We start from the raw sequence: 22,953 nt of genomic DNA on the forward strand, positions 1-22,953 counted from the left end.
TCTCTAATTTCCTATTTGTTAAACCTTCTCAAATCCATCGATCATATTACTCATCAATTACCTATAGCACCAATTCTGTTCTTTACTGTTTGTATTGCAGCTTTTCATTCCATTACATCTTTAGCTTCTTTGTATCCTTCTTAATCCTACTTTCTTATCTTCTTAATCTTACCTTTTCATCATACACCCTTGTCATTTTCGTCACAGCATGTTCTCTTCTTCCAGCTTTTGCTTTTGTTTTATGGTGGCCACGCCTCTTTGTAGCTTGATGAGGATGCCAATTTTATTTCTAAAGATTTTTTTTGTTTGCTACATTATTTTCATAGGTTCATACTTCTAGCTAGTTTTGTGGATGTTATTCAGTTCCCATTATAGTTTTCTCTCATATTCCAACTATTCAGAGAATCAAAGATTCTAATTAATATTAAATATTCCAATTAATATGTTACAAATATAGTTGAGACTATTCAGAGAATCAAAGAACTAGTGAGGGTAGGAGATTATATTGTAGAACAGCTTCCTGTGTAGCTTTTGGAGGCCAAATGTTTTCAGCGTGCAGTTAAGATCTGTCCCATACTGTCCAACATGGGACAGTATGACTATAAGTCCAGTGTTTTTGCTACAGGATCTGTATGAGTGTCCTTTCTTTAGGAATTTTTCCCCATGCAAGCTGCAGACATAGAGTGGCATCCTGACCCTGGGAGTTCTGTTCCTTGCTAATTTGTTCATTCACATGTATTTCCACCAGTTTCCCAATGCAATAATGGCAGGCTGAGTAGAATAGCCTCTGTTGGTAAGCATGCCAATTGCTGCTTATTACCTTTCCTTCCTTCCTTCACTCCCTCCCCTCTCCTCTCTTCCCTTCCTCTGCCCTCTCTCTTTGCTGTTCAGGCTTAAAACTCTTCAAGCTCAGGAGGATGCCCGCCACAGAAACACAGATCAGAGGAGCTCAGAGAATAGGCGGTCAGAGCCTCGGAGCTCTGAGGAGCGGAGGTGTGAGCAGTGGAGTTCACTCAAGCGGAATGCAGACCAGCGGGACACAGAAGTCACATCCGATTATAAGAAACAGCTCCGAAACCTGAAGGAGGAAATAGCTGTTCTGTCTGCTGAGAAAAGTGCCCTCCAAGGAAGGTCAGACAAACTCTCAGATATCTAATTTAGGCTCTTTTTGCTAAGTTAAGGGATCGGGGAGGGGAAAATAAGTAAAATGATAAAATGATACCCTGAATCAAAACCTCAGCAATCTGGCAAGCTTTCAATTGTAAAGGGATTGTTTTCTTAACTGCCCCCCTTCCAGAGAGAGAAAATACCTCCTGAGTTGCCAGCATTTGGACACTAATTAACTTTGGGCTGAGAGATATGGAGAAGGAAAATTCTTTTTTTTTTTTTTTTTTTTTTTTTGAGACAGAGTACTGCTCTGTCGACCAGGCTGGAGTGCAGTGGCATGATCTCGGCTCACTGCAACCTTTGCCTCCTGGGTTCAAGTGATTCTCCTGCCTCAATCTCCCGAGTAGCTGAGATTACAGACACACACCACCATGCTCGGTTAATTTTGTTCTTACTTTTAGTAGAGATGGGGGTTCACCATGTTGGCCAGGTTGGTCTCAAACTCTTGGCCTCAGGTGATCTGCCTGCCTCCACCTCCCAAAGTGCTGGGATTACAGGCGTGAGCCAACGTGCCCGGTTGTAAGGAAAGTTCTTTGACTTGAAACCAGAATTGTGCGGGCCTATGGTGCAAGAGGTGGTACCCTCGTGGAAAAACTGTTCTGTAATATGAGGGTCATTTTCTCTGAGGCCTGGGAGTCCTCTCTCCAGGGATACTGTCCATTTTACTGCAGGGTATTTCCCTTTTGTATCTGACTTTGATGGGATGTGTAGGTGAAGTGTTCTTGTGAAATCCCTTTCTACTTATGGACAGATGTTAAGACAGGCCATCAAGATAGTGTTAAGTAAGGACAAAGGAGATGTTCCTCTGGAGTCTCTGCATTTTCCTTATTCTTTTTAACAACCCGCATCAAGCCCCTAATGTGTTCTGCTCCAGGCTGTGAAAGTCCCTATTCCCATTCTCTAAATGTCACCACAGTCTTTAATTTTGAGGAATCATTCTGTCAGTGTTGTGTTTGTGCCAACTTGTATTGACTCCCAAGAATGAATTATGTGCCTGTTTGACATGGTGGTAGTATTTACACCACGGGAATTGGCAAACACCATAAGTGAGTCTCACCCTACCCAACCCAACCTCCCTGGCTGTTGTACTCAGTTTTGCATTACCTTTTGCCAGATAGTTTCTTCTGTAAAACCTCCCTTTTTGGAGACCCATTTACTTCGGGCTAGCTAGTCTGATAATTTACTTCATACTTGAGGGCAATATAACTTTTTATTGATACAGTAGTTTATAATATACCTAGTACTTCCACATGTATTTGCTCATCTGACCTTCTAATCCCCACCTCCACGCTAAAATAGGGCAAAAGTTATGTATCTGAAAACTGGGAATTCCAGCTACTTAGGAGATTGCTTGAGCCCAGGAATTCTAGACAAGCCTGGGCAATGTGGCAAGAACTCATCTCTAAAAAGAGTTAAAAAATAAATAAATTAGCTGGGTATGCCTGTGGTCCTAGATCCTCTGGAGGCTGAGGCAGGAGGAACTCTTTAGCCCAGGAGTTTAAAGCTGCAGTGAGCTGTGATTGAGCTAAGGGATTTTTGGAAACCAATCAGTAAATGTTTTGGCCCAGTTTTGGTTACTTTGGGAGAGTGTGTTTAACCATTTGGCTTGTTCGAAAATTTCTTGGACACGAGTTTCCACTTTTCTAGACACATTAATGTAGATCAACAGGTTTTACTGATGACAGCACCTTGTTCAGCTAGGAGATAATCTAGAGCTCGTCTATTTCAAAAACCATTCCTGCTAGTGAGCCTAAAGACCTTTCTAGCAGCGATAGACTTGCATCAGTATTTGCTAAGGCCAGTATTTGCCAGTATTTCAAGGGAGGTGGTAAGTTCCCGTGATGTGATTTCATGGTAAGTAAAACTTCCCCAAGGGGCAAGAATTGTGATAGTTCCCACAACTCTGGCCACAGTAAATCCTAGGGCCCTTTTTCTTCTAGAATGGGATTCTAGATTGGAAATTATGTTCAAGACAATGATTTGGGTGGGAGCTATTGTACCCAGAGTACAAACACCATAATGAAAAGAATCATGAAGATGGAATAAAGCCAAAGATTAAAAAGAGTTTAAATAATTTTTAGCAGTGCCACAAAGCCATAAGAGCCCAGGAGGGGCATCCAGGTAATATGGTGTGGTTGGTTTCATTAAAATGTTGGAAACAAAGGAAAGGGGCCTCTTGACAGTTTTTGAGAGGCTCCACAGGAGAGGAAAAGTCATGTTAATGTCCCAGCTGGTTGGGTGGGTGGGGGGCACAGCGGTGGTGTTCAAAACCAGGGAAGTGTATGTGAAATGGATAGGATATAAGTGACATGATGGTTATTTCCCACATTGGTTTTATCATTCTAGTAACATACATGAGTGGTATTAGGAGTGCAAGGGATGGTGTATACTGGAGGCCTTACTATATTCGTTTGTTTGAAAGGCTTAAAAATGGGCAGTGATGAGATAGATTCAGAGTTTTGTTGTAAGAGCCTAAGGCCTCAAATGGGTTAATGTTACCCACAGGAGTATCCCAGGGTGTACATCCCAAAGTAGCATTACAATTAAAGAAGTTCCAATGATATTGTAAGTATGGATGGTGGGGGAAGTAATAAGATTACACAAAGGTGGAGATGTTTCCCATTTTACCAGCACAGAGAGAAATAGTTAGGGTAGGAAGGTGTGGTAAAAAGTCTTACTCAGCCACAATTAGATTTACCCAAAGCTCATCCACAGAAATGGAAAAGATAGGGGCCTGGAAGGACTCAAGGCCCCACCAGTCATCTAGAGGATGACTTTCAGAGGCTTGATTATAATCCAGGAATAGAGTTAGAGGTCCATGTCCTTCCCCTTGTCCTTGTTCTGCAGAATCCCCTTGTCAGGTATGTTGGTGAGGTTGTGGCTATTATGGCTTAGGAGAAAGAAGTGCCCCTCTGTCACGAGGAAGGGAGGGACACTCACTTTTCTAATGATGCTCTTGTTTGCAAGGAGAATAGGGTCCTCATTGTAACCTGGAGGTGGCTTGTAACCTGGAGGTTTTGGACATTTTCTACTCTAGTGTCCTGGATTTCTGCAGCGATGACAGACCCCTGTTCTGTTAGTGTTATGGGGACGAGCCTTGGGATTATTGGCTAATGAAAAAGAATGTGCCAATGCTGTCACCATGTAATGAGTGTGGTGCTGGCACTTTTCCTCCTCCAATGGAACTGTTTTTATTTTAGATATTTCCTCCTGATTATTGAAAATCTTAAAGGCTATGTTTAATAAAGTAAGAAAGGGAGTTTGTGGGCCTTGTTCTAAGTTTTAGAGTTTTTGTCTGATGTCTGGGGAAGTCTGACTTAAAAAATATATGGCCAGAATGGATAGGCCCTTAGGGATTGGGGGGTCAAAACTTGTGTATTGATGCACGTCCTCCACCAGTGTAGCCTGGAAAAGGATGGGACTCTCAGATGGCTCCTGAGTGATTTCTTGTAATTTAGAAAAATTAACAGGTTTTACTACTGCCTTTTTCATTTCTTCCAACAAAAAAGAGATCATATAATCTCATCTGCCCTTGCCTCTGTTTGGGCCGGCATCAGTGGCCTGGTATTGCCAATTGGGTTCTGTTTTGGGGACAGCTTCTGCCCCAGCTTTAGCATTGTTAGGATTATGAACATGAGCTTCATCTGCCCAAGCTTGACCATATGCGTGACCTTCCTTCATGGGAACAGCAAGTAGTTAATACCACAAATATATCTTGCTGGGTTCAATCAAAGGCAATAGTCAAAACCCAAAATTCTTGAATGAACTTAGAGGGATCCTGGCTAAATGAACCCAAACTTGGATTAAATTTGTGAAAGATCAGACATTGGAAAAGGGACATGAACTTGGATTGCTCCTAAATCTCCATTAGCCACCTCACAGAGAGGCAAAACATTTTGGGATTTTCCGAGGACTCTGTACCAGTGTTATATGTAACTCCTGTATGAGTATCTGAGAGGGATAAAGTATCTGGACATGGAGGTGATTGATTAGGGGATGGAGCAGATGGGGAGAGAATAGGTGAAGCATGAGCAGGCTGAGGACAGCGTGATAGGCAAAAGGGTCAGACACCAGAATCGAGGAGGGAGGAAGTTCCTTGAAAGGATACATGAAAATTTTTATGTAATTTTGAGTTTTTGGATAAAGCCAGAAAGACCTGAACATATGGGACCTCTGAATCCCTTTTGAGGTTCTGGTAAAATGAGTCTAGATGTAAAATAATATTGTGATGCAAAGTTCCATTAATAGGTCAATTTGATTTATTAGGGACTACAAAAGAAAATTATATGCTTCTTTTTGAGAGTTTATAGGTCAAAATGGGACTGATTTTTAAGAACGCATGCATTCTGGAGATGTATAGAAATTCTAGTTACTTACAAATTTTTGGGAAAGAAGTCTGGTACCAGATGCTGGAGTCAGATGATAGGGAAGTCTAATCACTTCTGAATTACTCAGATAAGGAGTTTTGCCTCCCGATGGTCGGATTGATTGGCCACCAGGTGATCTTTACTTTACTCAAGAAGTAAATCAAAGGTTTTCCCTGGCTGATTCTGGCTCACCAACAGGTCCTCCAGGAGCCGGTCTCCCAGCCCTGCCCCTCGCAGCCGTAGCTGCAGCCGCAGCCGATCTGCCAGCCCCTCCACGGCTGTCAAGGTCAGGAGCCCGTCCCCAAACCGCTCCAAGCTGTCCAATGTGGCGCGCAAGGCTGCCCTCTTGTCCCGCTTCAGCGATTCTTATTCCCAGGCCCGCCTGGACGCGCAGTGCCTGCTGCGGCGCTGCATCGACAAGGCTGAGACCGTTCAGCGGATCATCTACATCGCCACAGTGGTATGTGACGCCTGCGGGACCCCCGGCTCCTTGGGGGCAGCGCGGAGACAAGTTTGGTAACGTGAATGGAACAACATACAAAGACTAGTGGATCCTGAGGTCACAGAAGCGGGGGAGATTCCTGTCCTTCCTTCCTTCCTTCCTTCCTTCCTTCCTTCCCTCCCTCTTTCCTTCCTTCCTCCCTCCCTCTTTCCTTCCTCCCTCCCTCTTTCCTTCTTTCCTCCCTCCCTCCCTCCTTTCTCTCCTTCCTCTTTCTCTCTTCCCATCTCTCTCCCTCTCTCCTTCCTTCCCTCCCTTCTTTCCCTCCCTCTCTCCATCTCTTCCTCCTTCTTTCCTTCCTTTCTCCCTTCTTCCTCCATTGTTTCCTTCCTCTCCTTCCTTCCTTCCTTCCTTCCTTCCTTCCTTCCTTCCTTCTTCCTTCCTTCCTTCCCTTTCATTACAAATAGTTGGGGGGTGAATCATTTTCACAATCGATAACTATACATATATATATGAATAGTTATATAATATTTATTTAGTTAGTTATATTGACCCGGCATTTGTTTAAGAAGTATCCATAAATGCCGGACTATCTCAAATGGGTTTATAAAAAGTTGATTTGCACTGTACCTTTTGTCTAATATGGGCATATTAGACACAGTGGATATATTATTGCTAATGGCTGTCATTTGGTTTCCTTTAGTTCTTAAAAAAAATTAGAAGGTTGTGATTGTGTTAACATTTCTGTTTATTTAATTAAGAGTAGTTATTAAAACTGCTAACATATCAGCTATTTGAGTATGGCAAATTTTAAAAGTGCATATATGTATTCTTCCAAAACAAATATGTTTGTTTTATGGGTTAATGCCATACAAAGATACTGAGAGTTCATGAGGAGAATTGTTAAATATTAAGAAACAAAACAAAACATTAGTATGAGAACAGAATTATCAGAAATACTGAATTTTATCCTGTATTTATTCATTTAAATCAGGGGTTAGCAAACCATGATCTATGGACCATATCTGGACCTGGCTCATATTTCTAAGAGAAATGCTACTGTAAGAATGTAAGAATGTTTTTAGATTTTTAAATGGTTGTAAAAAAAAAGACAGAAACTGTATGTAGTTCAACATGCATACAATATTTGCTATCTGGCTCCTTATAGAAAAATGTTTGCCATCCCCTGGTTTATATAATTAAGAACCACTTACTAAGTTAAAGCTCTATCAATGTACAGGCCATGTCTTCTGTGCATAACTGAGTTTTCCCAATGCTTACCACACCATAGGCATTTAATAAATATTTGTTGAATTAAAATATGCCAGGAAACATGTCTGAGTCTGGGTATGTGTTTATAACATGAACACTAGACTGATAATTTTCTCTTATTTCTTGACCAGTAATGTGATATTGGCATGGGCTCATAGCAGGGGATTTATTTCCTTCAATTTCCACACTGTCCTGTTTCCTGCACTCAGAATTTCTAGAACAATGGTCAACTGTCTTGATGTTAGTGAGCATGGATTATTATATGTTTATGTACTTTTCAAAATTAGAGATGTATTTTCTTCCAGATTAAAAATGTTTTTGATCAACTGTGTTTAGTTATCAGAAGATCAATATGATGTTGAAGCTTGGATTCTTTCTAATTCCTTGCTTTGGATCTCTTCATTTACCTCTTTTCACCAAAAAATTTGCTGCATTTTTATGTGCAGGAGGCATTCCATGTAGCAAAAATGGCATTCAGACATTTCAAGATCCGTGTGAGAAAATCATTGACACCATCTTACGTGGGGTCGAATGACTTTGAGAATGCTGTCTCGGATTATGTCATTTGTCATCTTGATCTATATGATTCTCAAAGCAGTGTCAATGTAAGTGTTGGGTCTCTTATTAGGACTGGGTTACTTCTGCTGCTGCTATTTATATTGAGTACTAATAACTCAGAAATCCATCCAATATTACATATTCTATGTAATGACAAAGAAGAAAGGAACAACATTCAATTTACTTGGTAGCACCTGCCATTATTGACTGTTTCTTCCTTAAAAATATTATGGGGAAAAATTGTCTGAGTTTCTTTAGATAGGCTGTTATGGTCAGGAGATGGAATATCATAATACTTAAGAGCAAGGATTTTGGGAAAAGTAAGTATGGATTTGCTTCCTGACTGTGACACTTACTAGCTGTGTGATCTTACACATTTACTTAATCTCTGTGTGCTTTAGTTTTCTAATCTTTCAGTGGGAGTAAAAATGTTCATTACCCCTAGAGTCACTGAGAACATTAAATGAAAGAAAGTAGGCAATTTGCTTAGCACAAGACTTGGCACATAGTTAACACTCAGTAAAAGCAAACTATTATAATGATTGTTACGGATTATGAACAATTCAGAGTTCTGTGTTGGCACATCATACCCTTGCCCAGAATAGAAAAATAAGGCAATGATAAATAAAAGCCACAGAAGGTTTTTTTCCTTGCTTTTTTAGGACTCTCTTGGCTTTTACTGTGTCGTTTCTACTCTGTGTCCTCTTTCCTCCTTCCCTGTGAATGGGTGGCAACATCTTTCTCCTTTTAGCACATGCACTGTTTCTCTGCTTTAACTTGTTTTGGCTCACATTCTCTTTTCCCACCTCCCATCAGTCCTAATATTCTTAGGATGTTAGAGTGTTTTTGTCACGAGCTGATAACAAAGTGATGCCATCTTTTGTTTTTCAGGATGTGATCCGAGCCATGAATGTCAATCCCAAGATTTCATTCCCTCCTGTCGTCGACTTTTGCCTTCTCAGTGACTTCATCCAGGAGATATGTTGCATTGCCTTTGCAATGCAGGCCTTAGAACCACCCCTAGATATTGCATATGGGGCAGATGGAGAAGTTTTTAATGATTGCAAGTAAGAGACAGAGGAGCAGAAGCTAAGGGATTCATCATGAGTACATTGTCTTGTCTGTTTCCTGAGAACAATGTAGGGAAAAGAACTCTGGGTGGAGAAATTAACAGACACTACCTGATTTCCAGGCCCTACCATATACTTCTCTGTATTCCAGGGCAGGACCCACTCCTGGAGTTATTTTCCATTGAACATAACGTATTGGTCTTTGGGGGAGAACTAGTGAGGACTTGGAGCCTATCTAGAACATTTTTTAAAAGATGCTCTATAAATACAAATATGCATTACTTTCTATTGGTTTTTATTGCATTACTCAGCCCAGGATTCTCAAAGTATGATGTGTGGATCACCTGCATCAGAATTACTCAAAGTACTTGTTAAAAATACACATTCCTGGATTACATATCCTGATGTTTTATGCAGTAGGTCTAAGATGGGGCTCAGGAATCTGCAATTTAACAACCACCCAGGTGTTCCGTATGCACACTAATGTTTGAAAATTAATGCTCTTGACTCCATTGTCTAGGACCAATAGATTGCTACCAGCTTTTACAAGAGAAATATTCCCTTATAAATTAAAAGACATTAAACTAATTTAAAACATTGTATTGTGATTTCTTGAGATCACAGGATATAGCTGGAGATTATCTGGGAAGAAATCAAGCTAGTGGTTAAGAACACAGGCTCTGGCCTCAAGCTGCTTGGGTTCAAATTTCAGCTCCACCACCTATTAGCTGTATAATGCTAGGCAAGCCACCTAATTTTTCTATTTCTTACTTTCTTCTCTATCCAGTGGGGGAAATAATAATGCCTACTTCCTAGGGTCGTAGAAGGTTAGTTGAGATAATTCAGACAAAGCACTTAGGATGCTGTGCATAAAGCATGAAGTGAGTGCCCAGGAAATATTCGCTCTGGGTTTTTGTTCAGGTTGTAAAGTTATGCCCAGCATTCCTGCAAGTTTGCTGATGAGGGAGGATGGATAGTACCACTCAGAATCATTCACTTTCTTTCACTTATGCAAATCACAACAATAATGAACTTTCCAATTGCCTTATAGCATGTCATATTTTCTTGCCATTGCCCTGCTTCTAGTTTCTCCAACATGGATCAACTCATGGAAGAGTTGATATTAGGACATTACACTGCAGTTGGGTCTTTTTGGTTTCCTTACAGGGCACATTATCTTCATTTGTCTCCTTTATTCCTTTCTCCTTTAGAGGATTGATAGTTCCACTCAGAACCATTCAACTTTTTAGTTTAAGGATTCTGCACATGTCAAAGACTTCTGTAGGGTCTCTTGCTGACATGCCTTTAACCAGAGGGAATGTGCAGCTTCTAGGGTATTCTCTGGCCTGTGTGCCTGGACATCTGTGCATCTGGAATTGGATTTTCTAACAATGATTGGATTTGGTTCTACTTCTAGAACTTCACAGAACAAGGCTAACCCTTTTTCACCCTGGCAGCCTTTTGTGCATTTGAAAGCAATTACTCAAATCCTCCTCCTTCTGGCCTCAGGACTTCAGGTTTTCTTCATATGAAGTAGGTTTAGGACTTCTTGACAAATAGATTCATTGTCTTGGTCTGTGCACCTTTTAAAGAAAGTGAACTGACCAGCCTAGAGGGACTAACACCCTTTTTTATTCTTATTCTCCATTAATTCAGCTAACTTGCAGTAGTTTTCTCTTTCTTTCTTTTTTAGCTTTCTGACAGTGTTTATTCATTTTGAGTACTACTGAAATCTGCTGTATTTTTACTTGTACTGTGACTAAACCATATGTCTCCTCTATTTGTGCAAATACTTTTTAGACTCAATTATAGGACCTCATATGTATTCACATTTTATTTTATCTTATTAAATTCAGCTTATTGTTCCAGCTTGCTGAGCTGTTTTTAATGTCATCTTTTTTTTTTTTAGCTAACCACCTGCATCTTTGAGCATGTTTTCTATATTTCATACAACTTATTCATAAACATGATAACTTATCACAATATTGAGAGAGAGCCCTCAGCATCTTCCTTTGGGTTTCTGTTAATCCATTAGTTACCCCTCTTTGGATATGATCATTGAATTAGTTTCCACTCCACCTACTTAAGTTAATCATCCTCCTATATTTCTTTTATTTTGTCCAGAAAGACAACATGAAAAATTCTATGGGAAGCCTGATGGGACTTTAGATAGCTAGTCTATGTCTTTAGAATTCCCCTGAATTGCAACTCTTGTAATCCTGAGAAGAGAAGGAAAACAATTAGTTTGACATGATTTGGTCTTAGTGCATCCATGCTGGGTCCCAGTTATCATTACTTCCTGTTCTAAGAGGCCACAGACATTCTTTAATAACAGAATTTGTTCTATATTTACTTGGATCTGAGCATAATGCAAAATGAAAATTCACACTGATGTTTTCCCCTAGACATGCTCCATAATTGCTTAACTTCTCTTTCTTGTTTTGTGTATTGAAAACAGATACCGCCGCAGCTACGACTCGGATTTCACGGCTCCCTTAGTCCTCTATCACGTGTGGCCTGCTCTCATGGAGAATGACTGTGTCATCATGAAGGGAGAAGCTGTCACCAGGAGAGGGGCTTTTGTACGGTGGCCTTGCATAGTGACAGTTCATCCCAAGTGTTTGATTCACAAGTTCGAGAACATTTATAAACCCAGAGATTCTATAAAAGAAGTTTATAAAAAGTTGATAAGATTTCATACAAAGGAGAGGATGGCGATGATCTCGAAAAGAACTGATTCTTTTCTTTGATTTTTCCATAATTCTGCATAATTTCCTAGAAGTAATTTCTTTACTTCTTGTTTTATTTAGAAGATGGAATCAGTCATGTTTACCTCCTCCATCTTAGAATTACTATGATATTTTAAAAACAAAGCCCTTTGAAGTTATCTTGTAGGAGGATTTCCATAATCCTAAGCATTTAAAATCAATTAACTTTCAGGAAGTGATTTGCTAAATTTTTAGTGACAATTCTCTATTTTGAGAAACTGTTAATGTGCCCTGTTTTTCTCTCCTTGGTATGATGTGTATGGAGTGGGGGGATGGAGACAAAGAGAGCAGAGGAGGTGGGAGAGAGGAATGAATCAGTTTGAGAAGGTTGCTTCCTATATCCACTGGCTATAGAACGTTTTGAACCTACAGAATATTAAATACTTGATCAGCCTTTAAAATGGAGTCTTAGGTTCCATATGTGAGCCTGTGGGTGTGTACGTGTTGTAGTGGGGATTGGGTGATGGAACTGGTGGTGCTTGGATATTCTGCATAGTTTATGTTATGTAGTTTTACTCCTGTCTTTCCTAGAAAGAGTTAAGTGAAGCCCCTTAGTCCAGAATGATGTACCATCGCACAGCTGGCTGATCTCTGTTCCTGTTCTCCTTGAACTGAAAAATAGGGGAAGTGCTTTACGGCAGCTTTCATACATACAGTGGAGAAGGGGAATATTTTATTTTAAAAGAACTTAAGAAAAGGGTTTTTGTAGCTTAAAAATCCCATTACAGTGAATACTATCTTAAAATGTTTTGTTCCATAAATGTTGAGCCCTTAGCTGGGCGCAGTGGCCCACACCTGTAATCCTAGCACTTTGGGAAGCCAAGGCAGGAGGATTGTTTGAGGAGTTTGAGACAAGCCTGGGCAACATAGCAAGACCTCATCTCTACAAAAAATAAACAAATTAGCTGGGCATGGTGGTGCATACCTGTAGTACCAGCTACTTGGGAGGCCGAGGAGGGAGGATTTTTTGAGCTGGAGAGGTTGAGGCTGTGTGAGCCATGATTGTGCCACTGCACTCCAGCTTAGGTGACAGAGTAAGATCCTGTCTTTTTTTTTTTTTTTTTTTGAGATGGAATCTCGTTCTGTTGCCCAGGCTGGAGTGCAGTGACATGATCTCAGCTCACTGCAACCTCCGACTCCTGGGTTCAAGCGATTCTTCTGCCTCAGCCTCCTAAGTAGCTGGGATTACAGGCGCATACCACCACACCCAGCTAATTTTCATATTTTTAGTAAAGACGAGGTTTCACCATGTTGGTCAGGCTGGTCTCAAACTCCTGACCTCATGATCCACCCACCTCAGCCTCGTGAAGTGCTGGGATCAAAGGCATGAGCCACAACACCTGGCCTGAGATCCCGTCAAAAAAAAAAAAAAAAAAAGGTCGAGCCCATAGAAATATATATTGGGTTTTATTGACCTGACAGCTACACATGTTCTACAATAAAACATACTTCTTGCTCCTACAGCAGTCACTCTCTGTTAAGAAGATCTTGTCTGCAGTGCAGTTTGGAAAGGAGGGAGAAGAAATACCCACTATTCTTATGTTTTACATCAAATAGCAATTGCCTTTTAACTTCCTTCTTCTCTCCCATCAAGCTTATCATGAACATTTGTCCAAGCTTAAACCCTAAAACAAAATAATAGGAAGTTCTTCCTAAAATAAAGAATTTGGAAAAGAAAGGGGTTGAATTAAGGGAAATTTTAAGGATTTTACCAGTAAAATATCATTTTAGTGAATATAGCTGTCTCCTTATTCATTTAGTTAGAAAGAAGATAGGCAGTAGTGGTGTTTCATTCATTCATCCAATGATATTTATTTATTCAATAGTTATTTATGACCCAAACACTGTATTTATATGCTAGAGATTTAGCAATAAATAAAACAGATACAAATCTCTACCCACATGGAGCTTACATTCTCCAGCACTAACAAACTTCTATGTAATTTCCAATAGCTTACTCACAAAAACATTCTACTGGCATCAAATACCAGGGTATCCCAAGGTTCATTGTAATGAGATTCTATTTAAAAAGTACCCTGAAGTTATTGCCACATATTGGGCAGCAATAAGAAGTGAAAGGAGTGTAGCTTGTGCAGATGATCAGTAATGGGCAAGTGTAATCATATCAGTAAGATTCTTACTCTGTGGGATATGCATGTTGTTTTAAGCCATGACAGTTTTCACAAACTCCTGACTATGTCTCTCTCTTTCTCTCTCTTTTTTAAGTGGAATTCGGTGCGATCTCTAAGTCGATGTCGAAGCAGGAGTTTAAGTCCCATTTGCCCCCGTAGCCAAATTGGTTTAAGCACGGTACATATCTATCTAATCATTTTTACACAAAATTCGTCTATGGTTGGCATTTTTTTTTTTGTTTTTGCTTCAGCAGTACAAAAGAGATGATTATAAGTCTACAGGTGGAAAGAGAACCTGTTGCAATAATGCTAGCTGCAAACTGATTTTTATATTACTGTAGGCTAAAGAATTTATTATTCTAGAAAGAAGTAGAGGTAGTTTTATCTTTCTTTCTTAGTTCAAGGAATAGTAGATTTTATGTATTTCATAGTTTTATTTTTATCTTTGGATGAAATGGGCTATTAGATATCAGATAGTGGACTAAAGAGTGAACGGGATACCTTGGTCAACTGATCTTGGAACAAGTCCCTGGTTCCTCTAGAAATTTGTGTATGAGTTTGGAGAAATTGCTCAGATGGTCTGGATTTCAATACCTTATAAATGGCATTGCAGGTATTAATATATCTTCAACTTCAAATTAGAAAAAATAAGGTTTTTTGTGTGTATTAGTTTTTGGAAAGATTGCTAATACTTCTGTTAAAGAAAAAAAGAACAGCAAAAACATCATGAAAACTATGAAGATAACATCCCTAAAAACATGATTATGGGCTGAGTAGGGTCGCCCACACCTGTAACTCTAGCACTTTCACAGGCTGAGGTGGGAGGATTGTTTGAGCCCAGGAGTTTGAGACCAGCTATGGCAACATGGGGAAACATCGTCCCTACAAAACAAAACAAAAATCCTCCCCAAAATTAGCTGGGCATAACAAAAAACTCCCCCGCAAATTAGCCAGGTATGGTGGCATGTACCTGTAGTCCCAGCTACTTAGGAGGCTGAGCTGGGAGGATCACCTGATCCCAGGGAGGTCGAGGCTGCAGTGAGCTGTGATTGTACCACATTGCACTCTAGCCTGGGTGAGAGAGTGAGACCCTGTCTTAAACAAAACAAAACAACCCCCCCCAAAATAATTTAAAAAATTATGATGCACCACTATTAATTTATTCAACACATATTTAGTCAGTGCCTTTTGAATACAGGGTTAGAACAAGACATGTGGGCAACAGGAAGGCTAACAATGTGCTGTTCCCCAAATAATAATTATTTAAATATTTGTTCAACCTTGTTTTAGAGAGAGTAGTAGAGAAGGAGAATCACATTCGGCAACCCTACATACTTTTCTGAAACTGCTTCTAGCATGCAGCTGTAGCCCCAAAGTTGCAAAACTTCCTCAGCAAAACAAAAACAAAACCAAAAACTCCACAGTTGATGAGACTCAGCTTCCTTACTGACTTTTTTCTTTTTTTTATACTTTTAAGTTCTGGGTTATATGTGAAGAACATGCAGTTTTGTTACATAGGTATACACGTGCCCTGGTGGCTTGCTGTACCCATCAACCCGTTGCCTACATTAGGTATTTCTCCTAATGTTATCCCTCCCCTAGGCCCCTACTCCCCGACAGGCCCCAGTGTGTGATGTTCCCCTCCCTGTGTCCATGTGTTCTCATTGTTCAACTCCCACTTATGAGTGAGAACATGCAGTGTTTGGTTTTCTGATCTTGTGATAGTTTGCTGAGAATGATGGTTTCCAGCTTCATCCATGTCCCTGCAAAGGACATAAACTCATACTTTTATGGCTGCATAGTATTCTGTGGTGTATATGTCCCACATTTTCTTAATCCATTCTATCATTGATGGACATTTTGGGTTGGTTTCAAGTCTTTGTTTTTGTGAGTAGTGCCGCAATAAATGTATGGGTTCATGTGTCTTTACAGTAGAATGATTTATGATCATTTGGGTGTATGCCCAGTAATGGGATTGCTGGGTCAAATGGTATTTCTAGTTCCAGATCCTTGAGGAATTGCCACAATCTCTTCCACAATGGTTGAACTAATTTATACTCCCACCAACAGTGTAAAAGCGTTCCTATTTTTCCACAACCTCTTCAGGATGTGTTGTTTCCTGACTTTTTAATGATTGCCATTCTAACTGGCATGAGATGGTATCTCATTGTGGTTTTGATGTGCATTTCTCTAATGATCAGTGATGATGAGCTTGTTTTTCATATGTCTGTTGGCTGCATAAATGTCTTCTTTGGAGAAGTGTCTGTTCATATCCTTCACCCACTTTTTGATGGGGTTGTTTTTTTTCTTGTAAATGTGTTTAAGTTCTTTGTAGATCCTGGATATTAGCTCTTTGTCAGATGGAGAGACTGCAAACATTTCCTCCCATTCTGTAGGTTGCCTGTTCACTCTAATGATAGTTTCTTTTGCTGTGCAAAGGCTCTTTAGTTTATTAGATCCCATTTGTTAATTTTGGCTTTGCCCATGCCTATGTCCTGAATGGTATTGTCCAGGTTTTCTTCTAGGATTTTTGTGGTCCTAGGTCTTACATTTAAGTGTTTGGTCCATCTTTAGTTGATTTTGGTAAAAGGTATAAGGAAGGGGTCCAGTTTCGGTTTTCTGCATATGGCTAACCAGTTTTCACGACACCATTTATTAAATAGGGAATCTTTTCCCCATTGCTTTTTTTTTTGTCAGGTTTGTCAAAGATCAGATGGTTGTAGCTGTGAGGTTTTATTTCTGAGGCCTTTGTTCTGTTCCATTGGTCTATATATCTGTTTTGGTACAAGTACCATGCTTGGTTACTATAGCCTTGTAGTACAGTTTGAAGTTGAGTAGCATGATGCCTCCAGCTTTGTTCTTCTTGCCCAGGATTTTCTTGGCTAGGAGGGCTCTTTTTTGGTTCCATATGAAATTTAAAGTAGTTTTTTCCAATTATGTGAAGAAAGTCAGTGGTAGCTTGATGGGGATAGCATTGAATCTATAAATTACTTTGGACAGTATGGCCATTTTCATGATATTGACTCTTCCTATCCATGAGCATGGAATGTTTTTCCATTTGTTTGTGTCCTCTCTGATTTCCTTAAGCAGTGGTTGGTAGTTCTTCTTGAAGAGGTCTTTCACATCCCTTGTAAGTTGTATTTCTAGGTATTTTATTCTCTTAGTAGCAATTGTGAAATCACTCATGATTTGGCTCTCTGTTTGTCTGTTATTGGTGTATAGGAATGCTTGTGATTTTTACTCATTGATTTTGTATCCTGAAACTTTGCTGAAGTTGCTTATCAGGTTAAGGAGGTTTTGGGCTGAGACGATGGGGTTTTCTAAATATACAATCATGTCATCTGCAAACAGAGACAATTTGACTTCCTCTTTTCCTAATTGAATACCCTTTATTTCTTTCTCTTGCCTGATTGCCCTGGCCAGAACTTCCAACACTATGTTGAATAGTAGTGGTGAGAGAAGGCATCCTTGTCTTGTGCCGGTTTTCAAAGGGAGTGCTTCCAGTTTTTACCATTCAGCATGATATTGACTGTGGGTTTGTCATAAATAGCTCTTATTATTTTGAGATATGTTCCATAGATACCTAGTTCATTGAGAGTTTTTAGCATGAAGGGGTGTTGAATTTTATCGAAGGTCTTTTCTGCATCTGTTGAGATAATCATGTGGGTTTTGTCATTGGTTCTGTTTATGTGATGGATTACGTTTATTGATTTGCATATGTTGAACCAGCCTTGCATCCCAGGAATGAAGCCAGCTTGATCATGGTGGATAAGGTTTTGATGTGCTGCTGGAGTCGGTTTGCCAGGATTTTATTGTGGATTTTCGCATCAACGTTCATCATATTGGCCTGAAATTTTCTTTTTTTGTTGTGTCTCTTTCAGGTTTTGGTATCAGGATGATGCTGGCCTCATAAAACGAGTTAGGGAGGATTCCCTCTTTTTCTATTGTTAAATAGTTTCAGAAGGAGTGCTACCAGCTCCTCTTTGTACCTCTGCTGTGAATCCATCTGGTCCTGGACTTTTTTTGGTTGGTAGGCTATTAATTAGTGCCTCACTTTCAGAACTTGTTATTGGTCTATTTAGGGATTCAACTTCTTTCTGGCTTAGACTTGGGAGGGTGTATGTGTCCATTAATTTATCCATTTCTTCTAGAATTTCTAGTTTATTTGTGAAGAAGTGTTTATAGTATTCTCTAATGGTAGTTTGTATTTCTGTGGGATCAGTGATGATATCCCCTTTATCATTTTTTATTGCATCTATTTGATTCTTCTCTCTTTTCTTCTTTATTAGTCTGGCTAGCAGTATATCTATTTTGTTGATTAAAAACAAAACAGCTCCTGGATTCATTGATTTTTTGAAGAGTTTTTCATGTCTCTGTGTCCTTCAGTTCTACTCTGATCTTACTTGTTTCATGTCTTCACGAAGTTCTTGTGCTGTGTTCAGCTCCATCAGGTCATTTATGTTCTTTTCTACATTGATTATTCTAGTTAGCAATTCGTCTAACCTTTTATCAAGATTCTTAGCTTCCTTGCATTGGGTTAGAACATGCTCCTTTAGCTTGGAGTTGTTTGTTATTACCCACATTCTGAAGCCTGCTTCTGTCAGTTCATCAAATTCATTCTCCATCCAGTTTTATTCCCTTGCTGGTGAGGAGTTGTGATCCTTTGGAGGAAGAAAGGCATTCTGGTTTTTGGAATTTTCAGCCTTTTGCACTGGTTTTTCTCCATCTTTGTGGATTTATCTACCTTTGGTCTTTGATATTGGTGACCTTAGGATGGAGCCTTTGAGTGGACGTACTAATCCTTTCTGTTTGTTTCTTTGCCTTTTAACACTCAGGTCCCTCTGCTGTCAGCCTGCTGGAGTTTGCTGGAGGTCCACTTCTGACCCTCTTTGCCTGGGTATCACCAGCAGAGGTTGCAGAGCAGCAAAGATTGCTGCCTGTTCTTTCCTCTAGAAGCTTCGATCTAGAGTGGCATCTGCCAGATGCCAGCCATAGCTCTCCTGTATGAGGTGTCTGTTGGCCCCAGTTGGGAGGTGTCTCCCAGTCAGTATACACAGGAGTCAGGGCTCCACTTGAGAAGGCAGACTGACCCTTAGCAGAGCTCAAATGCTGTGCTGGGAGGTTCCTTGCTCTCTTCAGAGTCATCAGGCAGGGATGCTTAAGTCTGCTATAAGCCCCTGACTAGGGCTGCTGCCTTTTTTTACAGAGATGTCCTGTCCAAAGAGGAGCAATCTGCCAGTCTGACCACAGCAGCCTTGCTGAACTGCAGTGTGCTCCACCCAGTTTGAACGTCCCAGCAGCTTTGTTTACACTGTGGCCATAAAACCGTCTACTCTAGTCTCAGCAATGGCGGACACCCCTCCCCCCACCAAGCTTGACTGTCCCAGGTGGATCTCAGATTGCTGCTGTGCTGGCAGCCAGAATTTCAAGCCAGTGGATCTTTGTTTCCTGGGCTCGGTGGGGGTGGGACCCGCTGAGCCAGACCCCTTGGCTCCCTGGCTTCATCGCCCCCTTTCCAGGGGAGTAAATGGTTCTGTCCCCCTGATGTGCCAGACGCCACTGGAGTATGAAAAACAAACAAACAAACAAAAGCCCCTGCAGCTAGTTTGGTGTCTGCCCAATTGGCTGCCCGGTTTTGTGCTTGAAACCCAGGGCCCTGGTGAGGTAGTCACTGGAGAAAATCGCCTGGTTTGAGGGTTGCGAAGACCGTGGGACAAGCGCAGTATCTGTGCCCGAGTTCCTCAGGCTCAGACCCTGAGGCTTCCCTTGGGTAGGGGGAGTATTCCCTGGCCTTTTGCACTTCCCAGGTGAGGCGACGCCCCACCATGCTTCGGCTCGCCCTCCGCGGGCTACACCCTCGGTCCAACCAATCCCAATGAAATGAACTGGGTACCTCAGCTGGAAATGCAGAAATCACTTGCCTTCTGTGTTGATCTCGCTGGGTGCTGCAGACCAGTGTTATTCCTATTTGGCCATCTTGAATCTCCTCCCCCTTACTGACTTTAATGAGCATCTGTAGTGACTCCCCCATGCTCCTTATCATACATCCTTTCTGGATCTGATGGATGCTAGATTTGGGAGGGACACAAAAATGGCAAAAACATGTTATCTTCTCTGAATAGACCTTAATATAGGAAGATCACGAGATTGTGTCTTTTGCAGGAACATGGATGGAGCTGGAGGTCATTATCTTTAGCAAACTAACACAGGAACAGAAAACAAAATACCTTTCTCACTTATAAGTTGGCACTAAATGATGAGAACACATGTACACAAAGAGGGAATAGCAGACACTGGGGCCCACCAGAGAGTGGATGGTGGGAGGAGGGAGAGGATCGGGAAAAATAACTAATCAGTACTAGGCTTAATATTTGGGTGATGAAAATCTTTCCAAAAATCCCCCATGACAAGGTTTTACCAATATAACAAACCTGCAGATGTACCCCTAAACTTAAAAAGAAAAATAAAGTATAGGAAAGAGAAAGATTACTATGATTTAAACAGATTAGCTGAATGTGATACAGTCAACAAATCAATACATCCATACTGTGATACAATATGATAGTCAATAAAAGAAGCAGAAAGGGCTAGAGTCATTAGATGAGATAGAGATTCCTCCCAGATTTGATCATGACGAAGGCATTCATGGGGGAGGTAGTATTTAATTTGGTGTTTTAGAATGGGTGGCTTTCAATGGGCTAGGAAATTGGGAAGGAATATTCAGGTGAAGAAAATGAACTAAAAAATGATAGGCAAATGGAAAAGTCATGCATCTAACACAATCCTTTTGCTCTTGGAGATTTCATATAGCTTCATAATCCTTTTTCATGAGTAAGTATTTATGGTAAGTAAAAGCAAAACAATAGTGCAGTTAGTGGACTGTTAAATAAAAAAGAAACCTTGGGAGCGTGATACTGAGAGAACCACAATTCCCCATTGTAAGGGGAAATGGCATATCAGAAGAAAATACCATTAGATACTTATTGTGCAATAGCCATGGCAAATTCTAACTCCGAAATCCCATTGAAAGGCTTATTCATAGGCAATGTCCTCTGTGAGAATCCCTTATACCTTCTCTTTCTTATGTTGTGCTCAGAAAGAACACATTAATTTAAACTTTAGATGAGAATAAAATCTAATTTCAAAGGTGTGACTGCAGCCAACTTTCTATCTGTTTCCATCATCCCCTTGCCACAACAAAACTGGGTATACCTGAAAAATAAAATACAAATATTTTTGGTTAGTCAGGTTTATTTTTGCTTATGTGGGGTCTTGATTCATTCAGAATGGATTCCATCTTTATCAGCATCTATTTATCTAGAGTGTTTGAAAGCTCAGAGGAAGGATGATGCTTGTAGCCACTTACTCCTGATCGGCTATGTCAGAGACTTGTGGTTCCAGTGCAGTACCTTCTACTTAGTGAAAGTAAAGATGAGATTTGAAAGATGATGATTTTTTGGTTGCCTGGTGACCCTTCTTAATAGAGCAGAGTTTATGACTTATAATTTTTATAAAGAATCTTCCAGAGATTATATAATCATTTTAGCTTTAATTTGTGAGATTTGACTTCAGTATGGCTGCTCTTAGGCCAATGAACCCAGCTTTTAACTAATAATATAATTTAAACCAAATTGAGTGTTCATATACTTCAGAAGTCTAAAAAGAATTACAATAGTCAACCTTAGGGTGAAAAATCATAGTGCTAAATTGCCTCAGAGCAAGCTATTTGGTTGGTTTTAGGGGAAAAAATATGCCAAAAGAATTAATCTTTTGAGCTCTATCTACTGTATAATTCACATTATTCTTTTACATTTTCCAGATGTCTCGAAGTCGGAGTCCTTCTCCAATAAGATGTGGATTGCCAAGTAAGTGGGATTAGTTCAGATGGATCAAATTTTCTGCTTTTTAATACTCCTTCTAGTACTTAGCACTGTGCAGCAAAATGAATGTTTTGCTTCCTAGGGAGCATCTTTTTCTTGCTCCTCACACCTTTCATGTCTGGGCCTCTGGCTGATAGCACCTTGGCAGGACCCATGGGTCATGTAGAAGGAGCTTCCAACCAAGAGGCTTCATTGCCATAAACCTAGATTAACTGCCTCTTTCATTTAGGTGCTTCCAAAAGAAAATTGAAGAAAGTGACCATAATAATGAACTGTTTATTTTTCTCCCTAGGATTTTAAAACCACCAGACCTGCTCCTTTGCCCCAGTGTGTGGAAACAGCTGCCTTCTCCGGTGCCTCCATCTGCCTTCTGTGTCTGCCTCAGACCTCACTTAAGATAATGTCAAAAGACAATTCTGTGTATCGCTCCACACAGAGAGTTAAATGTTTTGGCTTGACACATGTGTAACTTTAGATATATTGCATTCTATTTTATTTTATAGATACTAATTCCATTAATTTCATAAAAATGATTGTATAGGCATTTAGGATCATATTCATTCGAAGCAAAGTCCATTACAAAGGGTCAGGATTTCCATCCCAAAACACTAGGCTCTTTTATGGGAACTATGTGAACCGAAGTGGAAAGCGTTTACCATGCTGAGGCTAAAAGAAAAGATGAATCATTTTAGTTCGTAGATGGATCATTAAGTATAATTGTTGGTATCAGCTTTAGCTCAAAACCAGTATTAAGTGTTTCAGTTTCCTTTTAAGGTTTGGAAGAGAGCCCTAATCTCAGGTTGGGGAGCTCATGTTAGTAGCAGTGACTTAAGGCTAAGTGTAGAAGATAATTTAAGATATATTTTCTTTATATATTAGCCCACTAATTATATTTATTAGTTGTCTTGTTTTTCTGTTCTGATTTTGAGAGTGCCCAATTTGGTTTAGTTGAGCAATGAATGTCAAAGCTACTTAGTTGAGAAAATTTCCTCGTTCCATAAATGTAGAACAGTGATTTGATTAGAAGCCAGCATTGAGATAAATGTTGATTACCTCATGCATATCTCCTGGGAATATTTCAAACTGTTTTAATGCGTGTGTTATATATAAAAGTTTCTTGGGACATGCTCTTCATCTGTTCTACCTAGTTATTTGCAAATTCAGACCTGTTGAATTCTATCTGATGAAAACTATTTAAACTCAAGGCCCAAACTAGGGGCAGCATTTACTGATATTAAATTGAGTATATATCCCTTGACTTCTTCACTGTCAAATACTTTTGAAACTTCACGTTCAAAAT

General features: G+C 40.0%; 1 protein-coding gene across 2 annotated transcripts in view; it reads left to right on the forward strand.

The window, feature by feature from the left end:
• SPATA18 (spermatogenesis associated 18) overlaps positions 1-22,127 on the forward strand; it is a 43,819-nt gene extending 21,692 nt beyond the window's left edge. Inside the window, exons 6-13 of one of the 2 annotated variants that reach the window (XR_647076.2) lie at positions 892-1,131; positions 5,733-5,994; positions 7,692-7,850; positions 8,695-8,870; positions 11,332-11,505; positions 13,868-13,951; positions 21,593-21,638; positions 21,946-22,127. Coding sequence is in view for 1 of the 2 variants with exons in the window: in XM_003898902.3 (XP_003898951.1) it covers positions 892-1,131; positions 5,733-5,994; positions 7,692-7,850; positions 8,695-8,870; positions 11,332-11,455; positions 13,868-13,951; positions 21,593-21,638; positions 21,946-21,953 (1,099 nt within the window). In the remaining variant the exon portion in view is untranslated. The remainder of the gene's footprint in view (positions 1-891; positions 1,132-5,732; positions 5,995-7,691; positions 7,851-8,694; positions 8,871-11,331; positions 11,506-13,867; positions 13,952-21,592; positions 21,639-21,945) is intronic. The other variant, XM_003898902.3, reaches the window with a different exon arrangement.
• The last annotated feature ends 826 nt before the right edge of the window (positions 22,128-22,953 follow it).

Source organism: Papio anubis, chromosome 3 (assembly GCF_008728515.1).
Source record: "Papio anubis isolate 15944 chromosome 3, Panubis1.0, whole genome shotgun sequence".
Taxonomy (NCBI): Eukaryota; Metazoa; Chordata; class Mammalia; order Primates; family Cercopithecidae; genus Papio; species Papio anubis.